The sequence below is a fragment of the Chenopodium quinoa genome, unplaced genomic scaffold (genome assembly GCF_001683475.1).
Source record: "Chenopodium quinoa cultivar QQ74 unplaced genomic scaffold, ASM168347v1, whole genome shotgun sequence".
In the NCBI taxonomy this organism is placed as follows: domain Eukaryota; kingdom Viridiplantae; phylum Streptophyta; class Magnoliopsida; order Caryophyllales; family Amaranthaceae; genus Chenopodium; species Chenopodium quinoa.
In genome coordinates this window covers 591,959-612,360 of record NW_018743476.1, presented here as the reverse complement: position 1 = coordinate 612,360, position 20,402 = coordinate 591,959, and the positions used below count along the sequence as shown (strand labels likewise).

The window sequence follows — 20,402 nt, the reverse complement described above, 5'->3', positions numbered from 1 at the left end:
CGTGAACGGTTTACAAGTTCTTTAAAAACTTGTTGGAGGCTCCCTACTTTATTTGTCCCTAATTGTATTATGTCAATTCCCACTTCCTATGAGTGCCAAGCATATTCATACATGCTTTCAACGTAGGCGCACTTCAAACGACGCCTACAGGTGTGCTAACCATACTCAAGGCACAAAGACTGTCATTTTCCATGAAACAAACATAGGATTGTCAAACACATACATGATACAACCCTACAAATGTCTGTTCACAATTTCATTGCCAAAGCCAACAGTCAATCCAGAAACACCACAATTAATTGAAAAGCACTCCTCTCCAGTTCTATCGCCACAAGAAGTTACATGTGCAGTGCAAGTGAAACATCAAGTGGGAGTGGGAGTGGGGTCTACCTAAGCCAACACCACCAATATATTATACCACTTTATTGAGACAGTTATTCCTTAATACACTAGTACACAACTATACAAGATTAGCACATATGAAAAAACTAAAGTATTACTAGCTTTATCATATCTTTGAACATGTAATGCTTCTTTATTTATTCCTATTTCACTAAATATATAGCAAAGAGTTAACCCTCAAACAAGAATGATGTCAAAATTTTCATACAACCCAATCTGACGCTCACAAGATCAAATCATTTAGCAGAGCTTTACACATCAATAAATTGGGGTCTTGTCCAACTTCCTAATTGGTCAAGCTTTACAATTCCTTAGAATGGGAATCTGATAAAACCATGCAAAACAGAAGGCCTCTAATGTCAAAAAGAGGGTAAACAATCATGTTAATGATAAACACGATTTTTCTAAAGTGAGGCTATAAACATCCTTGACTTCCAAATATTGGCAAGATAAAACACTAAAATATCACTGCTGCATAGCCACAAGAGTAGAGCACTATAGCTAGAACTTTGTCCTGTATAAATAGATGACAAATTCAATTAACTACCAAAAACAAATTGTATTTAAGTATGACCATTTAGGCAGCTTTCCACCTAGAGTAGGTAGGTAAGTTATAATGTTACACTAAAAGCTGAAATACATAACATTTTTTTAGCAGGGTACATTTCCTATGCTGACATCACTGTCAGACTGTATATGCTAATAAATGTACCTGTTTCAGCTCACAAACTTGTGCTATGGTTTTGTATATGCTAATAAATGTAGCATGATTTGTGTTTGTGTAGCTGTATGCATGATTTGAGCCTTAGTCCCACAAAATTTATTAACCAACTGTCGGCAATAGATCTCTTCCTAGTTCCTATAATACATAGTAAAAACAATAAAGCCTTAGTCCCAACATACTAATCTTGAAGTTTTTTCAAGTTTTTTTTTTACAAATGAGCATGGCAGACAAGCAGTAGGGGAGCAGGGCAGACAAGCATTTTGAATTTCAATTTTGATTTCAAATCTAATTTTTAGTTTTGAACTTCAAATCTGAATTCAGTTCTGGATTTCAGCTCTGATTTCAGTTATAAAGAGATTACTTGATGCTTTGCCTTTCCTAAGAACTCAAATGCTTTGTTTAAAAGATCCGGAGATGCATTCCCTTGACAAACTGCACCTACAATCTGAGAAAATTGTCCAACAAGCGCTTTAAGAAGAAGATTGTTGTGTCCGACCCGGTCTTTCAACTTTTCATTTTCTTGGGATAGTGTATCATTTTTTTTGTGCAAAGCATTCACTTCTTCTTTAACACTATCCATCACAATATTCCTCTTTTGAACTTTTCCATACCCTTCCTTCCTTAACACACCATGTACTCCGAAAATGTCCCCTTTTTAACCCCTAATCCGTATCCTACAGGACGATTGGGAATCTCATTGCCATACATAGTTTGCTGAAATGCTTCATCTTCGAGCTCTTGTTCAGACATCTTAGGGTGCATCATCCTCAACTCTTCAACCTTAGCTTTAACATCATCCTATACCAAATTATACCACAAAATTTGCACCAAATTATACCACAAATTAAAATTTGCACAAAATCATACCAGAAATCTGTCACAAAACCATACCACAAAACTTCAGTGACTGTGTTAGGAAGAAAGCTTCCATCTTTACCCGTATGGGTTTTAATCCACAGCTCTAACAAGCTCATTTTTTGTCCATGTTCATCTTCCTATAAATAATAAAGCAACAAGAGCTTTAATATGAAAAGTCAACAATATCAATCACATATAAAAAGACATGCTCTAAATACAATCCTAGGTAATTATAAAATGACATATATATTCCATACATAATCAGCTTGTCGGTTTGCAAAACTTTTAGAGCCAGATGTATGAAACTGATTTTGGGAGGCTCATGCTTTTTTACCGCATTCTGACATATCCTGCACTCACATTCAAAGAGTATGTATTTATTATATAATTATGAATAAGATATTAAATATTGCTTCATGCACAGTAAGCTTCTTTCCCATCAAACAAATTAGCTTGTGAACGATATGGGTGATCAATAGGAAACAATTTTCGATACCCAGGGTAGATAATTTTGCCACCAAATCTATCTGAATAAGTAGAATGAGTGCAAGAAGGACAAGCTTTGTAGCCTTTCGTACTCCAACCTGACAGCATAGCATAAGCCGCAAAGTCATTAATAGTAGAGTGTAGGGCTGCTCGTAGTTTGAAGTTGCTTCCACTTAAGAATTAAAAGCATCAACACCTTCCCACAATAATTTCAATTCATGGATTAGTGGTTGCAAGTACACATCAATATCCATACCGGGACCAAATTTACCAGGAATAATTATAGAAAGAATAAAGGATGATGGTTTCATGCAAAGCCATGGTGGTAAATTATAAGGAATGAGGACCACCGGCCATGTACTATAATTTGTGTTCATAAGACGATATGAATTAAAACCATCACTTGCTAGGCCTAATTTAACACTGCGAGGATCAGCGGCAAACTCTGTATATTTTCATTAAATATTTTCCAAGTCTTGCCATCAGCAGGGTGTCGTAGAATCTTATCATCCTTACGATTAAAGTGCCATCTCATGTCCTCTACAGTTTTAGATGACATGAAAGCCTCTTTAATCTAGGGATAAGGGGAAAGTACCGCATTACTCTAGCTGCCTCGCCTTTCTTACATGCTTCTTTTCCTTTTTCATTTACATCACCCTCCTTTCCTTTCACACTTTTCCACCTTGATGTATGGCATATATGACACTCACTTTTATTTGCGAATTTTCCCCAATATAACATGCAGTCATTTGGACATGCATAGATTTTCTCATATCCTAACCCTAAATCATTTATTATCTTCATGCCTTCATAATAGGACGATGGAAACTCCTTAATAATGGAAAATGCGTCAATTAGAAGTTCAAATAATTTAATAAATGACTCTCCAGACCAATGGAACATACACTTTAGGTGAAACAAATGCAATCGAAATGAAAGTTTCGGTAAAGTAGTACACCCCTCGTATAAGCCTTTTTCAGAAGCTTCCATGAGATTTTTATACTTTGCCTGTTCTTCATTTGAGAAAGTTGATTGATGCTCATTGATTTGGGTATTTTATACCCTGCCAAGTGGCCCAATCAGAGCATGACACGTGTCACTGGAAGGGGCACTTAGTTGGCCCAATCCAGATGGTGACACGTGTCGAGCAGATATTGCCCCCTGGGATTGGCGGCTTTCAAGGCCCAAATCTTAAGGGGCCCTTTAAAAAGTGGTGTGACCTAATTCCTAGGTCACTAGATCCTAGGAGGGGCACACTTTCCAAAAGGACCCTATAAATAGGGACATTCTTCCATTTATGACAAAACATAGAATATACACGCAATACGAGACAACACGTCACTTACCACAGAGCTGTCGTTTTCAAGGAACACACAACACTTTACCTGAGCTTGGAATTCGAGCAGATAAACTTTACTTCCGCACGTTTTATTACCGAACCCTTACTAACTTAATCTTCGGAGGCGGACCACCGACCATCCGGCGGTCCGTTTGCTTTGCAGGTGCAGGCATCCTTTGTTGAATCCAGTCTCAGTGTTGTAACTCTCCCAAGGGACAAAAACCCCCGAAACATTTGGCGTCGTCTGTGGGGAGAGTACCTCTGAAATGGCTTCACAAGAACCTGTACCGAACCCAGAGGCCAATCGACCTCCAGAAGACGTAGAGGTCAAAACGGATCATGACTCAGGTGACGACGCTGATGTCGAAACCTATGTGGATCCAAATGGATCCCTCATCTCTAAACGCATCCGCAGTAAGGAGAGGCTGGAGCGCCACCATGACCAGGCAGACCCAAGCAAAACTGCTGGTTAGCCAAAGAAGCCCTCGGGGCGGCCAGTTGATCCTTCCCAGGCGGCAGGATCGACTCCCGTCACTCGAGATGAACTAATGACACTCCTGAGCAGCCTCAGGGGTGAAATCAAACAACTCACCTCAAAGAAGTCACCTGCTCCTAGAAAGGAGCAGTCGGCAAAGAAGCCAGCCCAAGCTGGCAAACATAAGTCGGTCAGGGACCGTTAGCCAACTCCTCATCCTGCCCCTAAGGAGAAGGCCCGGCCCCAGTTTGACCTTACTCGGCTTCATTTCCCAGAAATGGGCACAAGAAAAGCCATCCGGCACATACAGCCGGATGGTAGCAAGAAAACGTTCTTTGACGCTCGGCAATACATTGAGGAGAAGAGAACCCAGCTATCAGAGTCGGCTTCAACGTCGACTTATCATGATAGCTTTCGGAATACCTCTGTGAGGTGTTCCCAGTCTGTACATGAGACTCCTGCAAGTAGCCAACGGGTTCAGTCTGGTCCTCATATGATTCAGTCGGCCCAGTACATGGCACAACCATTGTACCAGGCGCCAGTTTTACCTTACATGCAACCTGCCCTCTTTAGAGGACATGCGGCATACGGCTATCAGCCGATGGACTGGCAGCTTAGGCTGCAACACCTTGGAGATCAACCCTCTGCTTTCTCCAGGGAAATAACTGAAGCCGTACAGCCGGCTAAAGTTAAAAATGTTCTGGTTGGAGCCTATGACGGGACCTCCAACCCAGAAGACCACCTGCTAGCATACACCCTCCTCATGTATTTTCAGGGGTTGGATGATGCCGCATGGTGTCGTTGCTTTCCAGCCACCCTAAAGGGCATAGCCCAGCAGTGATTTGGCAATTTGCCGGCTGGTTGCATAAATAGCTTCAAGACGCTTGCGTTCTTGTTTGCTTCAAACTTCTCTATGAATGCCAAAAAGACAAGTCTTGACTTTGGTAATGTACAACAGGGAGATAGAGAAGGCTTGCGTTCCTACGTCAGGCGGTTCAATCTGGTCCGAATCCAGATTCATGGGATGTCTGATGAGGTCGCTTTCACAGACTTCTTTAAGGGTCTGAAGGACGGGTCTACTTTCAAGTACGAACTCGTCCGCAAACAAATCTTTACTCTGCAAGGAGCCTTGCGAGTGGCGGAAGCCTATATACAGGCGACCGAACTCTTCTCCTCCAATAAGCAGTCGGACCATAAGAAGTCCGACCAGCAGAAAGAGAGTCGGCCTGCTCAGCCGGCTCCTAAGCCAGAAGAGAGCAAAAAGAAAAAGCAAGTCTGGGCCATTGATAACTCTAATCAACCGGCCCAGAAGAAGAAAAAGGAGTGGAAACCGTACGTCCCAAGGTACGAATTCCACAAGGACTGCTGCTCCATCCTCTTGGAGAAAAGCCGACTCCTATGAAAGGTTCCGCTGAAAATCGGAAGAGAAACAAGCATTGCCATTTCCATGAGGATGTTGGCCATGACACGAACTTCTGCTTTAGTCTCAAGCGGGAGCTCGACCGTCTGGCCGACAAAGGACAGCTGAAGTCCTATGTGAAGTCCAAAGTGACTTCAAAGGCAAATCCGGGGCAGTCCAAGAAAAAGACTCCCCAGCCTGCTGTGAGTGCCGAAACTGATGAAGATTCGGTATACACCATAGCAGGCAGATTTGTCGGTGGTGGCCCGACCATTCGGGGCACCAAGGACCATCTGAGAAAGATGGTCAACTCTGTTGAGGAAGGGGATGCGGCAGACATATCCACCTTCCCTAAAGTTTTCATCACCGAGTAGGACAGAGGCCAAGTCCGTCGGCCGCATGATGACCCTGTTGTCATTGAGTGCAAGGTCGCCAACCAGTTGGTTGGCCGAATTCTGATTGACACAGAAAGCTCCTGTGACCTCATCAGCCTCAAATGCTTATCCAATCTCAAGTACAAACCGGATAGCATGATGGAGGTCTCCCACACCCTTGTTGGGTTTGGGGGAGGACTTGTGCACCCATTCGGACGAATTGACTTACCTGTCCGTCTGGGAAGCAGGGGAGACGGTCGGCACATGACCATCCGTTTCCTAGTGGTTGAAGAGCTCACAGCTTACAACCTCATCTTTGGCCGTCCCACTCTTAACGAGTGTAAGGCCGTCATCATCCCTGCTCTCATGCTACTCAAGTATGAGAAGGATGATGGAATAGTCGGTTCCCTTAATGGGGACCAAAAGACGGCTCGAGAGTGTTACCTCTCGGACGTCAAGCCCGCGGCCGTAGCATACGGTCGGGGCAAGCAAACAATCGACCTCGATGATGTCGAGGAAGAACAGTCGGCCCTACCAGCCGAAAAGAAAAGAAAGACTGATCAGTTGGTGGTGGTCAAAAAAGAAAAACAATAGCAATCATTGACCGGGAAACGGTCAGATGACCTCCGTCCTCAGCCTACTGGTGAACACATTGATATCCATCTGGACGACATCCGTCCAAAACGGACTGTTAAGGTGGGGACGGTTGCATTTGCAAAGCTGGGTGAAAGCCTTCACTAGCTACTCAGAGAATTCAAAGACATCTTTGCCTTTGAAGTGGAGGAGATGTCAGGCATCAGCCTGGATCTCGCTGTCCACAAACTCGCCGTGGATCCTAAAAAGAAGCCCATCCGGCAAAAGAAAAGAAACCACGGCGAAGAAAGAAGTCAGGCGGCAGCTGCCGAAGTAAAAAAGCTGTTAGATGCCAAGTTCATTCGGCCGTGCAATTTCCCTGAGTGGGTAGCTAACGTTGTGTTAGTAAAAAAGCCGAATGGAACTTGACGGATGTGTGTTGACTACACAGACCTCAACAAGGCATGTCCAAAGGATAGTTATCCATTGCCTAAGATCGACAATCTGGTCGACTCAACAGCCGGACATGCCTTGATGAGTTTTATGGACGCCTATTCAGGTTTCCATCAGATCCCCCTGTGGAAAAAAGATCAAGAAAAGACGGATTTCGTCACTGATCAGGGGTTGTTCTGTTATACGGTGATGCCGTTTGGTTTGAAGAATGCGCCTGCTACTTTCCAACGAATGATTAACACGGTCTTCATTAATCAAATCGGAAGAAATGTAGAGGCGTACATTAATGACATGATAGTCAAATCCAAACAACAGGAGGATCATCTTGCTGATCTCCGAGAAACATTTGCCACACACATGCGGCACAAGGTCATGCTAAAAGCAAAAAAGTGTGTCTTTGGTGTTGAGTCTGGGAAGTTTCTCGGATTTTTAATTGACCAAAGGGGAATAGAGGCCAACCCTGAGAAAATACAGGCGGTAATCGACATGCAGTCGCCCCGTACTATAAAGGAAGTGCAAAAGCTAACATTCCTCAGTCGGTTAGGCGACAAGTGCCTCTACTTTTTCCAGGCAATAAAAAAGAAGACAAACTTTGAATGGGGGGATGATGCAGAGGCGGCCTTTCAAAAGCTGAAAACTCATCTGCACTCTTTGCCGAGGCTTGTCAGTCCTTTGCCCAAAGAGAAGCTCTTCATGTACTTAGCCGTCTCTGATCATGCCCTCAGTGCCGTTCTCTTAGCTGAAAGAGACGGCATCCAGCTCCCGGTGTATTTCATTAGCCATGTTCTGAGAAATGCAGAGCTTCGGTACCCCATGGTTGAAAAATTCGGCCTTGCCCTTTACATGGCCATCAAGAAGCTTAAACCCTACTTCTTGGCGCATGCGGTAGAAGTCTATACTGACCACGATCAAACGGCCACTCACAACCTTGGAGTCTTCTGGACGAATGCTCAAATGGGCGATTGAAATGCAAGGATTGGAAATCACTTACGAACCAAGGAAAGCAATAAAGGGGAAAGCATTCGCCGACTTTATTGTGGAAATGACAAGGCGGTTGCTCCGGATGATACTAGTCAAGTTTGGAAAGTGTATGTAGACGGGAGCTCCACTGCGAACGGCTGTGGTGCAGGAATTATCTGTCAGTCTCCTGAAGGAGACAAATACGAGTATGCACTACGGTTCAAGTTCCAGGTCTCTAACAATGAGGCTAAGTATGAAGCCCTGCTTGCTGGCATTTGGTACTGTAAGGCAGCAGGGGCAAAGAAAATTGACGCCTGCTCGGATTCACAACTGGTCGTACTCTAAGTCAATGGGACGTACGAGGCCACTCATCCGACCATGATTAAATATTTGCAGGCGGTCAAGGATGAAGTTGGGATACTTGAAGAATTCAATCTAAGTCAAGTGCCCAGGTCTTCAAACAATCTGGCGGATGCTCTGTCCAAGCTGGCATCATCCGCCTCCTGTGAAACGCCTCGGTCAGTTTTCTTGGAGGTCATGGAAAGAAGAAGTATATCTGAGGAAGACCCCATTGGAATTCTTGACCGAAGCTCAACCTGGATGGACAACATCCAGGCCTATCTTGCAGACGTCACGCTCCCTGACTCACCACATGAGGCGGCTATTCTGAAAAAACGAGAGGCTAACTTCAAGTTGCGACATGGAGAACTCTTCAGGGCTGGTTTTCTGAAACCCCTGTTGAAGTGTGTTACCCCTGAGAAGGGTAAGGAAGTCCTCGAAGAGTTCCATTCGGGATTCTGCGCCTCCCATATAGGCAGCAGATCCCTCGCGGCCAAGGCCAGGCGGCTTTACTTCTGGCCAACTCTGGAGTCGGATGCAATGGAAATGGTAAAAAAATGTGACAAGTGCCAAAAATTTGGCAAGCTCATCCATCGTCCGGCCACAGGCCTGACGGCCATCCACAGCCTAATACCTTTTGCCAAATGGGGCATGGACATTCTGGGGCTATATACAGCTGCACCAGGCGGCAAGCGCTATATACTGGTGGCTGTGGATTACTATACCAAGTGGGTAGAGGCGGAGGCAGTCAAAAACATCAAGACAAAAGATGTCATTTCCTTCATCTGGAGGAGCATAATCACTCGTTTTGGGGTGCCCATGTCTATGGTTTTTGACAATGGTCCTCAATTTGAGACGCCTCAACTCAAGACTTGGCTAGGAGAACAAGGGGTCTCAAGCTTCTTTGCATCAGTCGGCCGGCCTCAAGCAAACGGCCAGGTCAAAGCCTTCAACAAATTAATCTCAGACGGGATTAAAAAGAAAATTGAACGGGCTGGTGGTCTTTGGGCGGATGAATTACCACACGTCCTCTGGTCCATCAGAACGACTGCTAAAGGGGAAACTGGAGAAACCCCATTCCTTATGGTGTATGGAGCAGAAGCTGTTCTGCCCATTGAGCACTATGAGCCGACTCTTCGAATCATGCTGTATGATGAAGAGGCGAACTGGGAGGCCATGCGCCTAGCATTGGACTCACTTCCAGAGCGCAGGGGCAATGCTGCCTTGCGTCATGAGATATACTGTCTAAGAATGACTCGAGCTTACAACAAGAGAGTACACAAGCGTCCTCTCAAAGTTGGGGACTTTGTGTTACGGAAAATGGAGGCAGTCGGTAGGGCGAATGAACAGGGAAAGCTAACCCCAAATTGGGAAGGCTCCTACCGAATCTATGAGGAAGTAAGAGACGGCACCTACCGCCTGGAAGACGTAGACGGCAGGCAGCTGCCTAGAACTTGGAATGTAGACAACTTAAAAAAGTACTACTTCTAAGTACGAATGTAAAGACTTCAATTTTGTTATCTCAAGTTTTGTTAATGAGAATATGCATTCATTTCCTAACTTGTCTTTTTATTTAAGTTTCTTAGTGTCGCCTGTACAAAGTACAGACGGCCAATGCATTTGGAAAGCGTCTGTCCCAACAGCAGACGCCCCAATCCTTCTGAAGGAGCCGATTGCTTTAGAACAGTCGTTCCTACGAAATTCATTAAGTTAATATCGACACTTAACAAATATTTACTCAACCATTTAAGAGGCCTAAGGCCAGATAAAATAATGATGAGGCCCACGGCCGGATATTAATAAACAAAAAGAGACCTAATGGTCACAGTCTGCTCCAACATGAGTATGACCGTCTGCTCCAACATGAGTCAGATAACCGGCGACGTCCATTCGGGCGAATTCGTCGAGGAGAAGCATCTCCCATTTGGGTGGCACATTGCTCTACAAACATAACAAGCGGCCCTACCGAATGTTAAGGCAGCATTCGCAGTCATTTGTTTTAATCGAAAGTGAAATCTAAAAGGCCTGAATTTTCTAACTGTTCTAGCACAGCTCGAAAATGGTCACTGTTTCATGAGTAGAGGCTAATAAGGCATTAAGCCGGATGCGCCTGTTTTTGCCCAGGGGCAAAGCAAGCGGAACATTCTTGTTAATATACGAGTTAACTGCTTAAGCACCTAATGAGGCCTTTGACCGGATGACGCTTGTTCTTTGCTTTTGGGGCAAGACAGGCAGACAATTCTTTTTAAAGAGCATTTGCTAAGTTATAAACTCATCTTATCTCAGAGGCCTATGGCCGGATGCGCCTGTTTTTAGCTCACGGGGCAAAACAGGCGGAAGTTTTCTCCTAGCAAAATTTGCTAAGTTGGAAATTTGAGTTTTGTTTGAGCCAATGGGCGAATGAAAACTTTAAGTTGCCAATTCTGGATGGACGTCTGCCGAGTGGTTTGGGGCAATCACCATAGTGATTGATTGACTTAGAAACCATGAATACTCTTCTAAGTATCAATAATTTCTAAGTCAATCAATCCAATAAACCGAAACCACTCGACATCCGTCCAGGGGCAAGAACATTCGCATGGTATACAGGTTATAATACTTAGCCAAAAACATGAAATGAAAAATTCAAAATGCAAAGGACAACAATATGAATAACCTCAGCCAAATGGCCGAATGATTTAAATTAAAAAGACCAATCGCCATCAGACGACTAGTTAAGATTGTTTACTGGAAAAGCCAGAGAAATTGTCAAAGTACCCGACCCCTCGGTCGGTAAAGAAACATCAATACTCGACATGCAGGCCGGAAAAGCAAGTACATGGCCATTCGACCGCAGAAAAAATAAAAAGCTTAAGTGATCAGGGGAGAGTCTCTTCATTGGCAGCCGGCCTGTTGCCCTTCGGCTGCTCTTCATCATTTTTCTCTCGTTCCTCCACCTGATCTTCCTCCTCTCCACCAGAGGACGACTCCCCAGAAGAGTCGGACCCAGAGCTTTCCTCGGCCTCAGCAGCAGCCCTAGCTTCATTCTCAGCCTCGTCAAGAAGGCGAGCGTCGAATGCTTTGCTGGCTTCATCAAACTTGGATTTCCAAGTCTGATAGTCTGAGTCTGGCTGCACAGCCGCCCAAGTGTCCCGCATGATGGCATCATAGTCGCTCATCATTTGCTTAACAAGAGCTTCTCTCCCTTTTTCAGCTACGGACTCAAACTTGGTCTTCAGCTGATGCTCCTGGTTGGTGAGGCGCTGCTCCAGGCGGCCCACCCTCTGTTTGGCTCTCTCGGCCTCTTCCTTGGCATCCTGAAGAGGCTCGAGCTTCTCCTTAAGACTTGTGATTTCTTGCTTAAGGGAAGTGATGTGCAGGCGGGCCGAGTCCAGATCCTTCTTCACCTGCATATTAGCTTCCGCCTGCGAATACATCATATCAAGCGTCAGAAGCTCATTTTGAGCAATATCAAATTGAGCTCGATCCAAGGCGGAATCGACCCGAGCTTTAGCGGCTGTTACCTCTTTGGACTTGTCCTTGAGGGGTTGCCTGAGCCCTTGGACGCGCAGCATGGCCTGCAAAAAGAGCCGAATGGTTAAAACCAGGCGAATAAAGACTTGAGCAAAAAGAAAGAAAGAAAAAAAAGAGAAGAATTGCTTAAGTTAAGACTCATACCTCGCAGAGGTTCCCCAAGATGCCATCCAAGTCCAGAGTGTCGACCCCTCTGACAGACGCTTTGTCGTCAGGATCAACCGCCCTCAGCATGGACTTGGGCATCTGGATTACAGTCGGCCTCTGCACAAGGACTGAGAAGGAAAGAAAGTTAGAAAATAACACAAATATATCTAAATGGAAGAACAAAAAAGGCGAATGGTTTTTATCGTCGTCCTGTGGTTCCTCCTCTCTCCTGCTGAGCCGACAGCAGTGGTGGGTTGCTTGAAGCCACCCTTCGATGTCCTCTGGACATCCGGCTTGCTGATCCCCTAATCAGCTTCGAGAGAAGAGGCGTCTAGGCCTCTCTTGGGCTTCTGAGCAATGTGCTTCTGGCCGCCCTTGCCGGATGCGCTCACATCACCCGCCCTTGTCTTTTGGATTTTAGGGTCGGATGGTTTTGAGGAAGATTTGGTAGGGGCACCCTACATCAACACAAGATAAAACAAGTCAGAAATCATTCGGACAAATTTAGCATTAGTCGGAAATGGCAAGTATAACAAGTTCTCACCTTGGGGGTGCCGCCAGTTTTCTGCTCATCCACCTTGATGTGGGTGGTTGCCTCTGCCCTGTTTAGGACATTTGATCTGTATCGAGCAGCCAGCCGACTTCCTTGAGGCCGAGAGCTTCTCCATTGCCTTGTCTGCAAAAATGAACAAGTGTTAGCACCATCAAACAAGTATTGAAAAGCAAAATTAAATTGCATATTAAACAGACGACCGACTACCTCTCGGCATTTAAGAGCTTAGCCCACAGGCGGCTAAGAACGTTCCCTCCTCAAACCATTTGTACAAAGGGAGATATCATTGAGGGGTGACCTCCTTGTCCCCCTCATCATTCGTCCTCACGGACACGGTAAACAACCCTTTGTCCATGATCTCCTCCTTTGCCCGCCTATGAAGAGGCGGCAATGCACTCTTGCCTGCTAGGAGAGGTGGATTTTCATTCCACCTGTTATACTTTTGGTTCAGGCGGCTGTCGGCAGACTTGACTATGTAAAACTTAGTCCTCCAGTCTTTCCACTTGTTCTCTTTGCCAACAGCCATCATGTTCCCCTTGCAAGTGGTCAAGGTGTACCAGCCCTCACCGCCCCTAGCAGGCGCCCTGCTCAGATAGTGCATGTGGGCGAACGCTTCAAAGCTCGCCTCCACCTGCAGCATCTCACAGGCGGCAACGTACCCCAAAATATTAATCCAGGAGTTGGGTATAAGTTTCCAGATACCCAGTTGGTATCCATCCAAGATCCTCTCCACGACCGGATGGAGAGGGAAGCGGAGGCCAGCTTGGAAGGCCGCTTCATAGCAGCCGAATGCTCTGTCCTCATAGCTGGCCAGGCTCGGCCAGGTAATGGTGTCGTCCTTGTTAGGGACCGACAAAGTATAGCCATAGCCTAGAACGACCTTGCGCCTAAAATTGGCAAGGCTGGATTCCATGGAGTTTCGCCTGCTGTGCGGAACATGATGATAGTAGGGGGCTCTCTCCAAGCACCTAGAAGCGCTTGGCTCGGCCCAACTTTCCCCCTTATCCACTGCAAGGGACTCCCTGGCATAATCTATTTTCGTTCTTGCCTCCTCCGAAGTTATGGAGGCGTTCTCTGAAGAAGATGACGAGGCCGACTCGTCATCAGAGCTCTCATCAGAACTAGGGGACCGCCGACTGGTGCCAGCGGGGTCATCCCCCAGACTCTCTTCTGGCGCCTGTCCAGAAGGCCCGGGTTGATATTGTTCATCCGCCTCCTTCAGGATTCCATCACTAGGAGTTCCACTAGATGTGGGCGTATGGTAATAGGTGGGGGATGGAGGAAGATAAGAAGGGTTGTTAGGATGCTCCGACACCTCACTTCGAGATACTCTTATTGAGTCGTCTGAATATACAGTCGACCCATCCGAATGGTAGAACGTTCCATCGGAGCTATATTGTCTTGCTGTTCTTTTGGTTCTGGCCATAGTGTCCTGCACAGACACGGAAACGGTCGGATTCGGAGAAGTTCGCAAAGCAGGGTCTTTGGCCAAGCATTCGGCGCTGCTAGTTCTAGATTCAGCCGTCCCCGGTGACCGGCTGATTACTATCCTATGTCGTGCCGCATGCGATTGGGAAACCATTTTTTCGAAAAAAAAGAGAGAAAATGAAGAGTAAGATGAAGAAAAAACAGGCGTTACCTTTAGAAGAAGGGTGAAAGACGCTTGGTTGGCTGAAGAACGGTCGGACAGTTGGTCGAGTGTCGGATGCTTGAAAAGTTAAAACACTTAGGGAATTTTGAGATTCTTTAAGTCAAAAAGTCCAAGATTCTCCAAAGATTCGCAACGGTGTGAATCTAAAGGGGGGGGGTCAAACCTTACTATTTATAGGGGGGTAAAACTCTAAAAATTTTCCCTCCAGCAGTAACTTTTTGAATCCGACCACTCGAATACTGACAGCTGTCACAGGTGCCACGTGCAATACACGTGACCCCTGTGAGGGGAAAATGATTTGGGTATTTTATACCCTGCCAAGTGGCCCAATCAGAGCATGACACGTGTCACTGGAAGGGGCACTTAGTTGGCCCAATCCAGATGGTGACACGTGTCGAGCAGATATTGCCCCCTGGGATTGGCGGCTTTCGAGGCCCAAATCTTAAGGGGCCCTTTAAAAAGCGGCGTGACCTAATTCCTAGGTCACCAGATCCTAGGAGGGCACACTTTCCAAAAGGACTCTATAAATAGGGACATTCTTCCATTTATGACAAAACAGAGAATATACACGCAATACGAGACAACACGTCACTTACCACAGAGATGTCGTTTTCAAGGAACACACAACACTTTACCTGAGCTTGGAATTCGAGCAGATAAACTTTACTTCCGCACGTTTTATTACCGAACGCTTACTAAATTAATCTTCGGAGGCGGACCACCGACCATCCGGCGGTCCGTTTGCTTTGCAGGTGCAGGCGTCCTTTGTTGAATCCAGTCTCAGTGTTGTAACTCTCCCAAGGGACAAAAACCCCCGAAACACTCATCATCTACCTCGCGATAAATGGTAAACCCAACATCCATGTCATATGAATTGTCATCTTCAATACTTTGTTCATTAAATGATGGATCTTGAGTTTTGTCGGTTTGTTATGTATTAACTCTAAAAGCTGCTATTAGTAACTCGTCCATATCATCTCGACCTACTGCATTTACTTTATCATCACTTAGATCATAGGTCTTACTCCCTTCATCTTTATAATGAAATATCCAATTTCTATAGTTTTTATAAAAACCATAAAATAAAATATGCCCTCCAACTTCTTCTACAGAATTCGTTTTATTTAACTTGCACTTATTACATGGGCATTTAGTTTCCCATGTATTTGGTAAAATAGTCTCTTTAGCAAGTTTCAAGAATTTCATGCAACCTTTAAAATATCCAGGATCACCTCTTGGTAAATCAATCCAACTAGTATCCATGTCTACAAAGAAGTATATAGTTAATTGCTAATTAAAAACAATGACATCAAAAAAATAAATAAATAAAAAAAAACATGTTACAAGGATCGTTAAACTAATATATAATAGGGACATCACTTTCACTACGTAAATAGACATAGATCAAACTTATAATATCAAGAAGTTTATCCACTAAAAAATAATGTCAGTAAGTAATTCAAGCCTACAAACTTGTTGGGGGTGAAAGAAGAAAATTAGAAAGAAACATGCAACAACAAAAAAAAAATTATGCAAGTTTGTTTAATTTCTCATTCAACAAACCACACTGAAAATCTACAAAACATGACTCCAAGGCAGTAGGCACATGTTATTCAAGCAATTAGAATATAGTGTCACATGAATCATCCAATTAGGGAAATCTAATCAAGCCTACACAATTGAAATAAGTATATTACATACACTATCAAGCCACAATCTTTAAAAATGTATTCTAGTTTGAGCTAATGTCTAAGGTAGAGTGTACCTTCTTTTGTCGCAAAAGTACAGTAAGATCAAACAATCTGTGCATTTCAAGATACTGAACAAGGCTGAAAACAGAATAGGTAGTGTTAGTAAGCTTTAACATTTTAAAGGATGCAAAGCCTGAGATGAAACTTATAAAACCATGTTGAGATGCAAGAAAAAAGGATGAGAAGAAACTTTATGAGCAAAATAAAAGATACAATAATTAAGCAATTCTTTTTTGTAAGGTCTATTCATCCATTAACTAACAAGTCACACTGATCATTTCATTTCAAAGGAAACCATCAGAATAGTTATGTTTCAAGTCAAGCTAAATTTATTAAATGAAAGGAGGTATTTGCTCAACTCCGAGTTTGATCTTTGAATGTGTTATTAAGAACCTGATTTGAGTGAGGAGCGAAAATATAAAAGTTGAGGCATGGCATTAATATACAGTATTGCTGCAAGATAGACTGCCCATCCTCCAGTGTTCATTTTTGGTATGCCTAACCAACTGAAAAAACAAATGTATTCTTCTATATTTTCCATGGTACATAAGACAGTGAATGGTTTGGTGGGGAATATGCATGCCAAAAAATTGACTTAGATTACGGATATAAACTCCCCAAAAAAGTTAAAAATCTGTAAAAGTTAATTTTACACAAGAGAAATACTCCATAATTTTGTTAACAAGAGTACAAAATACTCGACAAGTCAGACTAAGCTTTAGAATACTATCAAAATCACATGCCAACAAATCAACATCACTTTTTTCCCTCTTTTTTTTTGCACTAGTATATTACAATAATGCTTTCATTAATGAAAAAGCAACAATTAATTATATCATTTTGTCTTTAATCAAATAGCTAAAGACAAATTAAAGTTCGTAATTACTATATTAACTAATATATAGATGGTGGTCTGTTACATAATTTGGCAATACTTACTAACATTGTGGTGTATAATACTTGAATGAGAATATAACTAAACTGTCTGTACTGAGTTGGTGGCGCGAAAAACAGAACCTTATCCGAAAATCTGAGGTTTACTGTGAAAAGGGATGTCAGCAGTTACAGTAAACGACATTACTGCATTGTTTCTCAGCATCTACCAACTGTAATTAGAACTTCCTAAACTAAAGTCCAAAACAATAGCTAGCACAGCAATCGTAGCAACACACCAAGCCTAAAGTATAACATGAATGCAGAGAACTAGTAAAACCCTAGAAAATTTATATCAAAAACCCATAAAATTCAAAAACTAGAAAAATCAAAGCCTATAAAATTCATATCAAAAACCATAAAATTCAAAGCCTATAAAATTCATGTAAAAACCCATAAAATTTCAAACTAATACCCTAAAATTCGCCATAAAAATCATAACAAAAACCAAAAAACTACTTACAAAAATAAAAATAAAAACATGGAAACCATGGATTTGAAAACAGAATTCATGAAAAAAACAACATAAAAAGAAATTGAATTATCTAATTAAGGGCAAAAAATTACCTCGCAATAAGAGATCGATTCTTGTTCTACACCAACTCAAAATCGAAGACATGCAAAGAATAAGCCCAATATAAACGAAATTTAGAGAATTGTGAGATATTAGGGTACTAAAAACGATAGATATATACCTAGCAACAATATTGTACAGCACATTGTAAGTTGATACATGAAATTATTGAAAGTGACGAGCAAAAAACCCCCAAATTCCTTGAAGTTTAGCAATCAAAATTGTGAAAATTCTTTTGTTGCTGATGAAGGAGTCGTGGGTTTAGAGGAGATGAGCAATGGAGCAGAATGTGGGCAGTTTAATTTTGAATTTGGGGAAAATATAACCTGCTAATATTTTCATTAAAGATTTCAAAAATTGCAAAAACAATAACTCACGTGCATAGCACGTGTTTTCCTGACACTTTTATGTGTCGAGACAATCTTCGACCTTAAAAAGCGTCGAGAAAAGGTGGTACCAAAAATCATACACTAACGCCACTTTAAAAGCGTCGAACGAAAAGCGTCCAAAAAGTACGCTTTTTGTAGTAGTGTAAGTATTTCAATGTTTCTCCATAAGTCAATTCTTTTATTAACTTTATGAGAAAACATGTTCCACTTCCTTTATGCAATGCTTCCTTCAATCCCATAATGTATTTCTTTAGCTTGCTTTCAAAACTAACATTTTTTAGATTTTCAAAACCCTTGGACTATTTTCATAGTCACTTCAAAAATCCTATTTTAGAAAGGCGGTTTTTGTATCTATTTTTCCATATATCATATGTGCAATTTTGCTAGAATAAACATGAAAAGACTTGAGCATTCCGATTGGTGAATAAGTATTTATTAAAATCAACTCTATAAATTTAATTATATCCTTTTCAACCAATCTAGCTATGTATTTCATATACATTTCCACATTTGTTAGTTTTCACTTTGAAAACTTATTTGCGATTGATGGGTCTTCACCCTCGTGAAAATAAATCAAGTTTTAAACATAAATTTCAAACATGGAGTCTATTTCGGATTTTATAGCCTCTAATCATTATTCGGAATTTGGATTTGTTGTAGCTATCTTACAAGACATTATTCCCTTACTATCTTTTTTTTTGAAACCAAGTAAGCATCATTATATTAAATCAATTTCCGCCAAAGTATAAAGACTATGGGGAAAAGAATCCGTACAAAGTAACTTCGAATTTGGATTCACATCCCATCTAGCAACTAAATACGCTAGAGAATTACCACCGCGTCTTACATGCTTACATTGGAAATAAGAGAAAAAAGAAATAACTTCACGAATATCCTCGTACAGTATAAAAATAGGAGAACGAACCTTTTGCTTTGCTTGGATTGCACGAACCACCTGCAGCGCATCACCTTCCAGGATTACTTCTTCAAAACCAAGCCTGCGTCCCAACTTAACCCCAAAACGAGCAGCTCTAGTTTCTGCCATAGCAGCACTCCAACATACCTCCATATGTTTCAAAACAGCTGCAAGGAGTTGCCCACTTGACCCCCTAATTGCCGCACCAAATTGAACACCCTTGCCCTGTATAACGTGTTCATCAACATTAATCTTGACCCTTCCACTAAAGGGAGGCTGCCACGAAGCACTCATCACAGGTGCACCCCTACCACTTGGCTTGCAAACTTTCTTATTATAAGCACAATGGTAAAAAAAAAAACTTAACAAAACCAGCTCCACACGCACATCATCAATACCAAAATCCCCCTTGAACACAATCTAGTTCCTACAATACCAAATAGCCCATGCCAAAGAAGCAAAAATGCTCAAACGTTCTTTATTTACCTTTGTCGCCATCCAACTTAACGTTGCAGCAAAGAACTCATATGTGCATCGCGTAGTAGGTTGCCAAAATCACTTCTTGCCCAGATAGCAGTAGCATGAGTACACTCAAAGAGAGTGTGAGTAATTGACTCCTCTCCACTTCCACATACAGAGCATTGAGGTGAGTCCCTGATATGCCTCCAATACATTACTCCTGTCACAGCCAATGAGGCCTTACACGCACTCCATAAGAAATGATTAAGCTTTGGAGGACCTCCAACATTCCAAATCAGTTTCCATCACTACTAGAAAACAGCTAAATAATGAAGGAAAATTTCCGTCGGAAACACCCTGTTTTCCGTCGGAAAACTCGTTTCCGACGGAATTCCGTCGGAAATAGTTGTCGGAAAATGGGCTTTTTATGACGGAATTTCCGTCGAAAACACTATTCCAACGAAATTTTCGACGGAATTCAGACCGCCGGAAAATATTTTCAGGCCCGAGAAAGTCCGTCGCAAGTTTTCGACGGACTGAGTTCTGTCGGTATGTTGCGACGGAAATTCCGTCGCAAAATTTTTTTAAAAAAACAAAAAAAAAAACGCCTCGCACCACCCCACCACCAGCCCACATCACCAGCAACCACCCTGCACCACTAAACCCCACTACACACCGACACTAACCGCAGCCCCTTTCCCACCTTCAAACATCACCACCAACACCCACAGCAGCCCCTTTCCCACCTTCAAATAACACCATCGACACCACCGAAACCACCGACACCCACACCAACAACCAATCCACCTTCAAACACCGCCACTGACACCACCGACACCCACACCAGACACCAATCCACCTTCAAACACCGCCACCGACACCCACCCTAGCCCCTTCCCACCTTTAAACACCACCACTCCAAAAATAAACCCCAAAAAACACAAAACTTAGCAAAAAAAAAACCGAAAATAACCCATAATCGAAAATCAACCCAAAAATACGAAAATTGAGACAATAAAACCGAAAAACACCACACAAATAAATCAAAACCAATAGATCTACAAATTTAGCAAGAATTTCATAAAGAAAATTGAAAAAAAAACGATAATTAAACCACAAAAATTAAAGGAAATA

The 20,402-nt window shown here is 42.8% G+C and overlaps 1 protein-coding gene and 1 long non-coding RNA gene across 5 annotated transcripts; both read right to left on the bottom strand.

Annotated features, from left to right (window-relative positions):
- Positions 1-1,199: 1,199 nt before the first annotated feature.
- Positions 1,200-5,216, bottom strand: LOC110739384. The gene is made up of 3 exons (XR_002514791.1): positions 2,242-5,216; positions 2,018-2,121; positions 1,200-1,924 (listed from the first exon to the last, which is right to left on the bottom strand). It is a non-coding gene; the product is annotated as an uncharacterized LOC110739384 (long non-coding RNA).
- Positions 5,217-10,942: 5,726 nt separating this feature from the next.
- On the bottom strand, positions 10,943-17,794 carry LOC110739382. Of its 4 annotated transcripts, none has more exons than XM_021919841.1 (6): positions 17,498-17,794; positions 16,012-16,075; positions 12,587-12,718; positions 12,040-12,500; positions 11,886-11,939; positions 10,943-11,786 (listed from the first exon to the last, which is right to left on the bottom strand). In XM_021919841.1, exons 4-6 carry the CDS (start codon positions 12,139-12,141, stop codon positions 11,241-11,243), a joined length of 702 nt encoding a protein of 233 aa, XP_021775533.1. In that variant the 5' UTR covers positions 12,142-12,500; positions 12,587-12,718; positions 16,012-16,075; positions 17,498-17,794; the 3' UTR covers positions 10,943-11,240. The 4 variants fall into 4 exon arrangements, with proteins under 4 accessions (XP_021775533.1, XP_021775532.1, XP_021775531.1 ...); XM_021919840.1 differs by having other exon boundaries at positions 10,943-11,939; positions 17,498-17,532; positions 17,626-17,794; XM_021919839.1 differs by having other exon boundaries at positions 10,943-11,939; positions 17,498-17,523; positions 17,626-17,794.
- Between the last annotated feature and the right edge of the window lie 2,608 nt (positions 17,795-20,402).

Coding starts and splice junctions, on each gene's coding strand:
- LOC110739382 (XM_021919838.1), bottom strand. CDS start 12,141: ATGCCCAAGTCCATGCTGAGGGCGGTTGATCCTGACGACAAAGCGTCT. Junction 11,940..12,039: donor TCTTGGGGAACCTCTGCGAG/GTATGAGTCTTA, acceptor CTCTTTTTGCAG/GCCATGCTGCGCGTCCAAGG.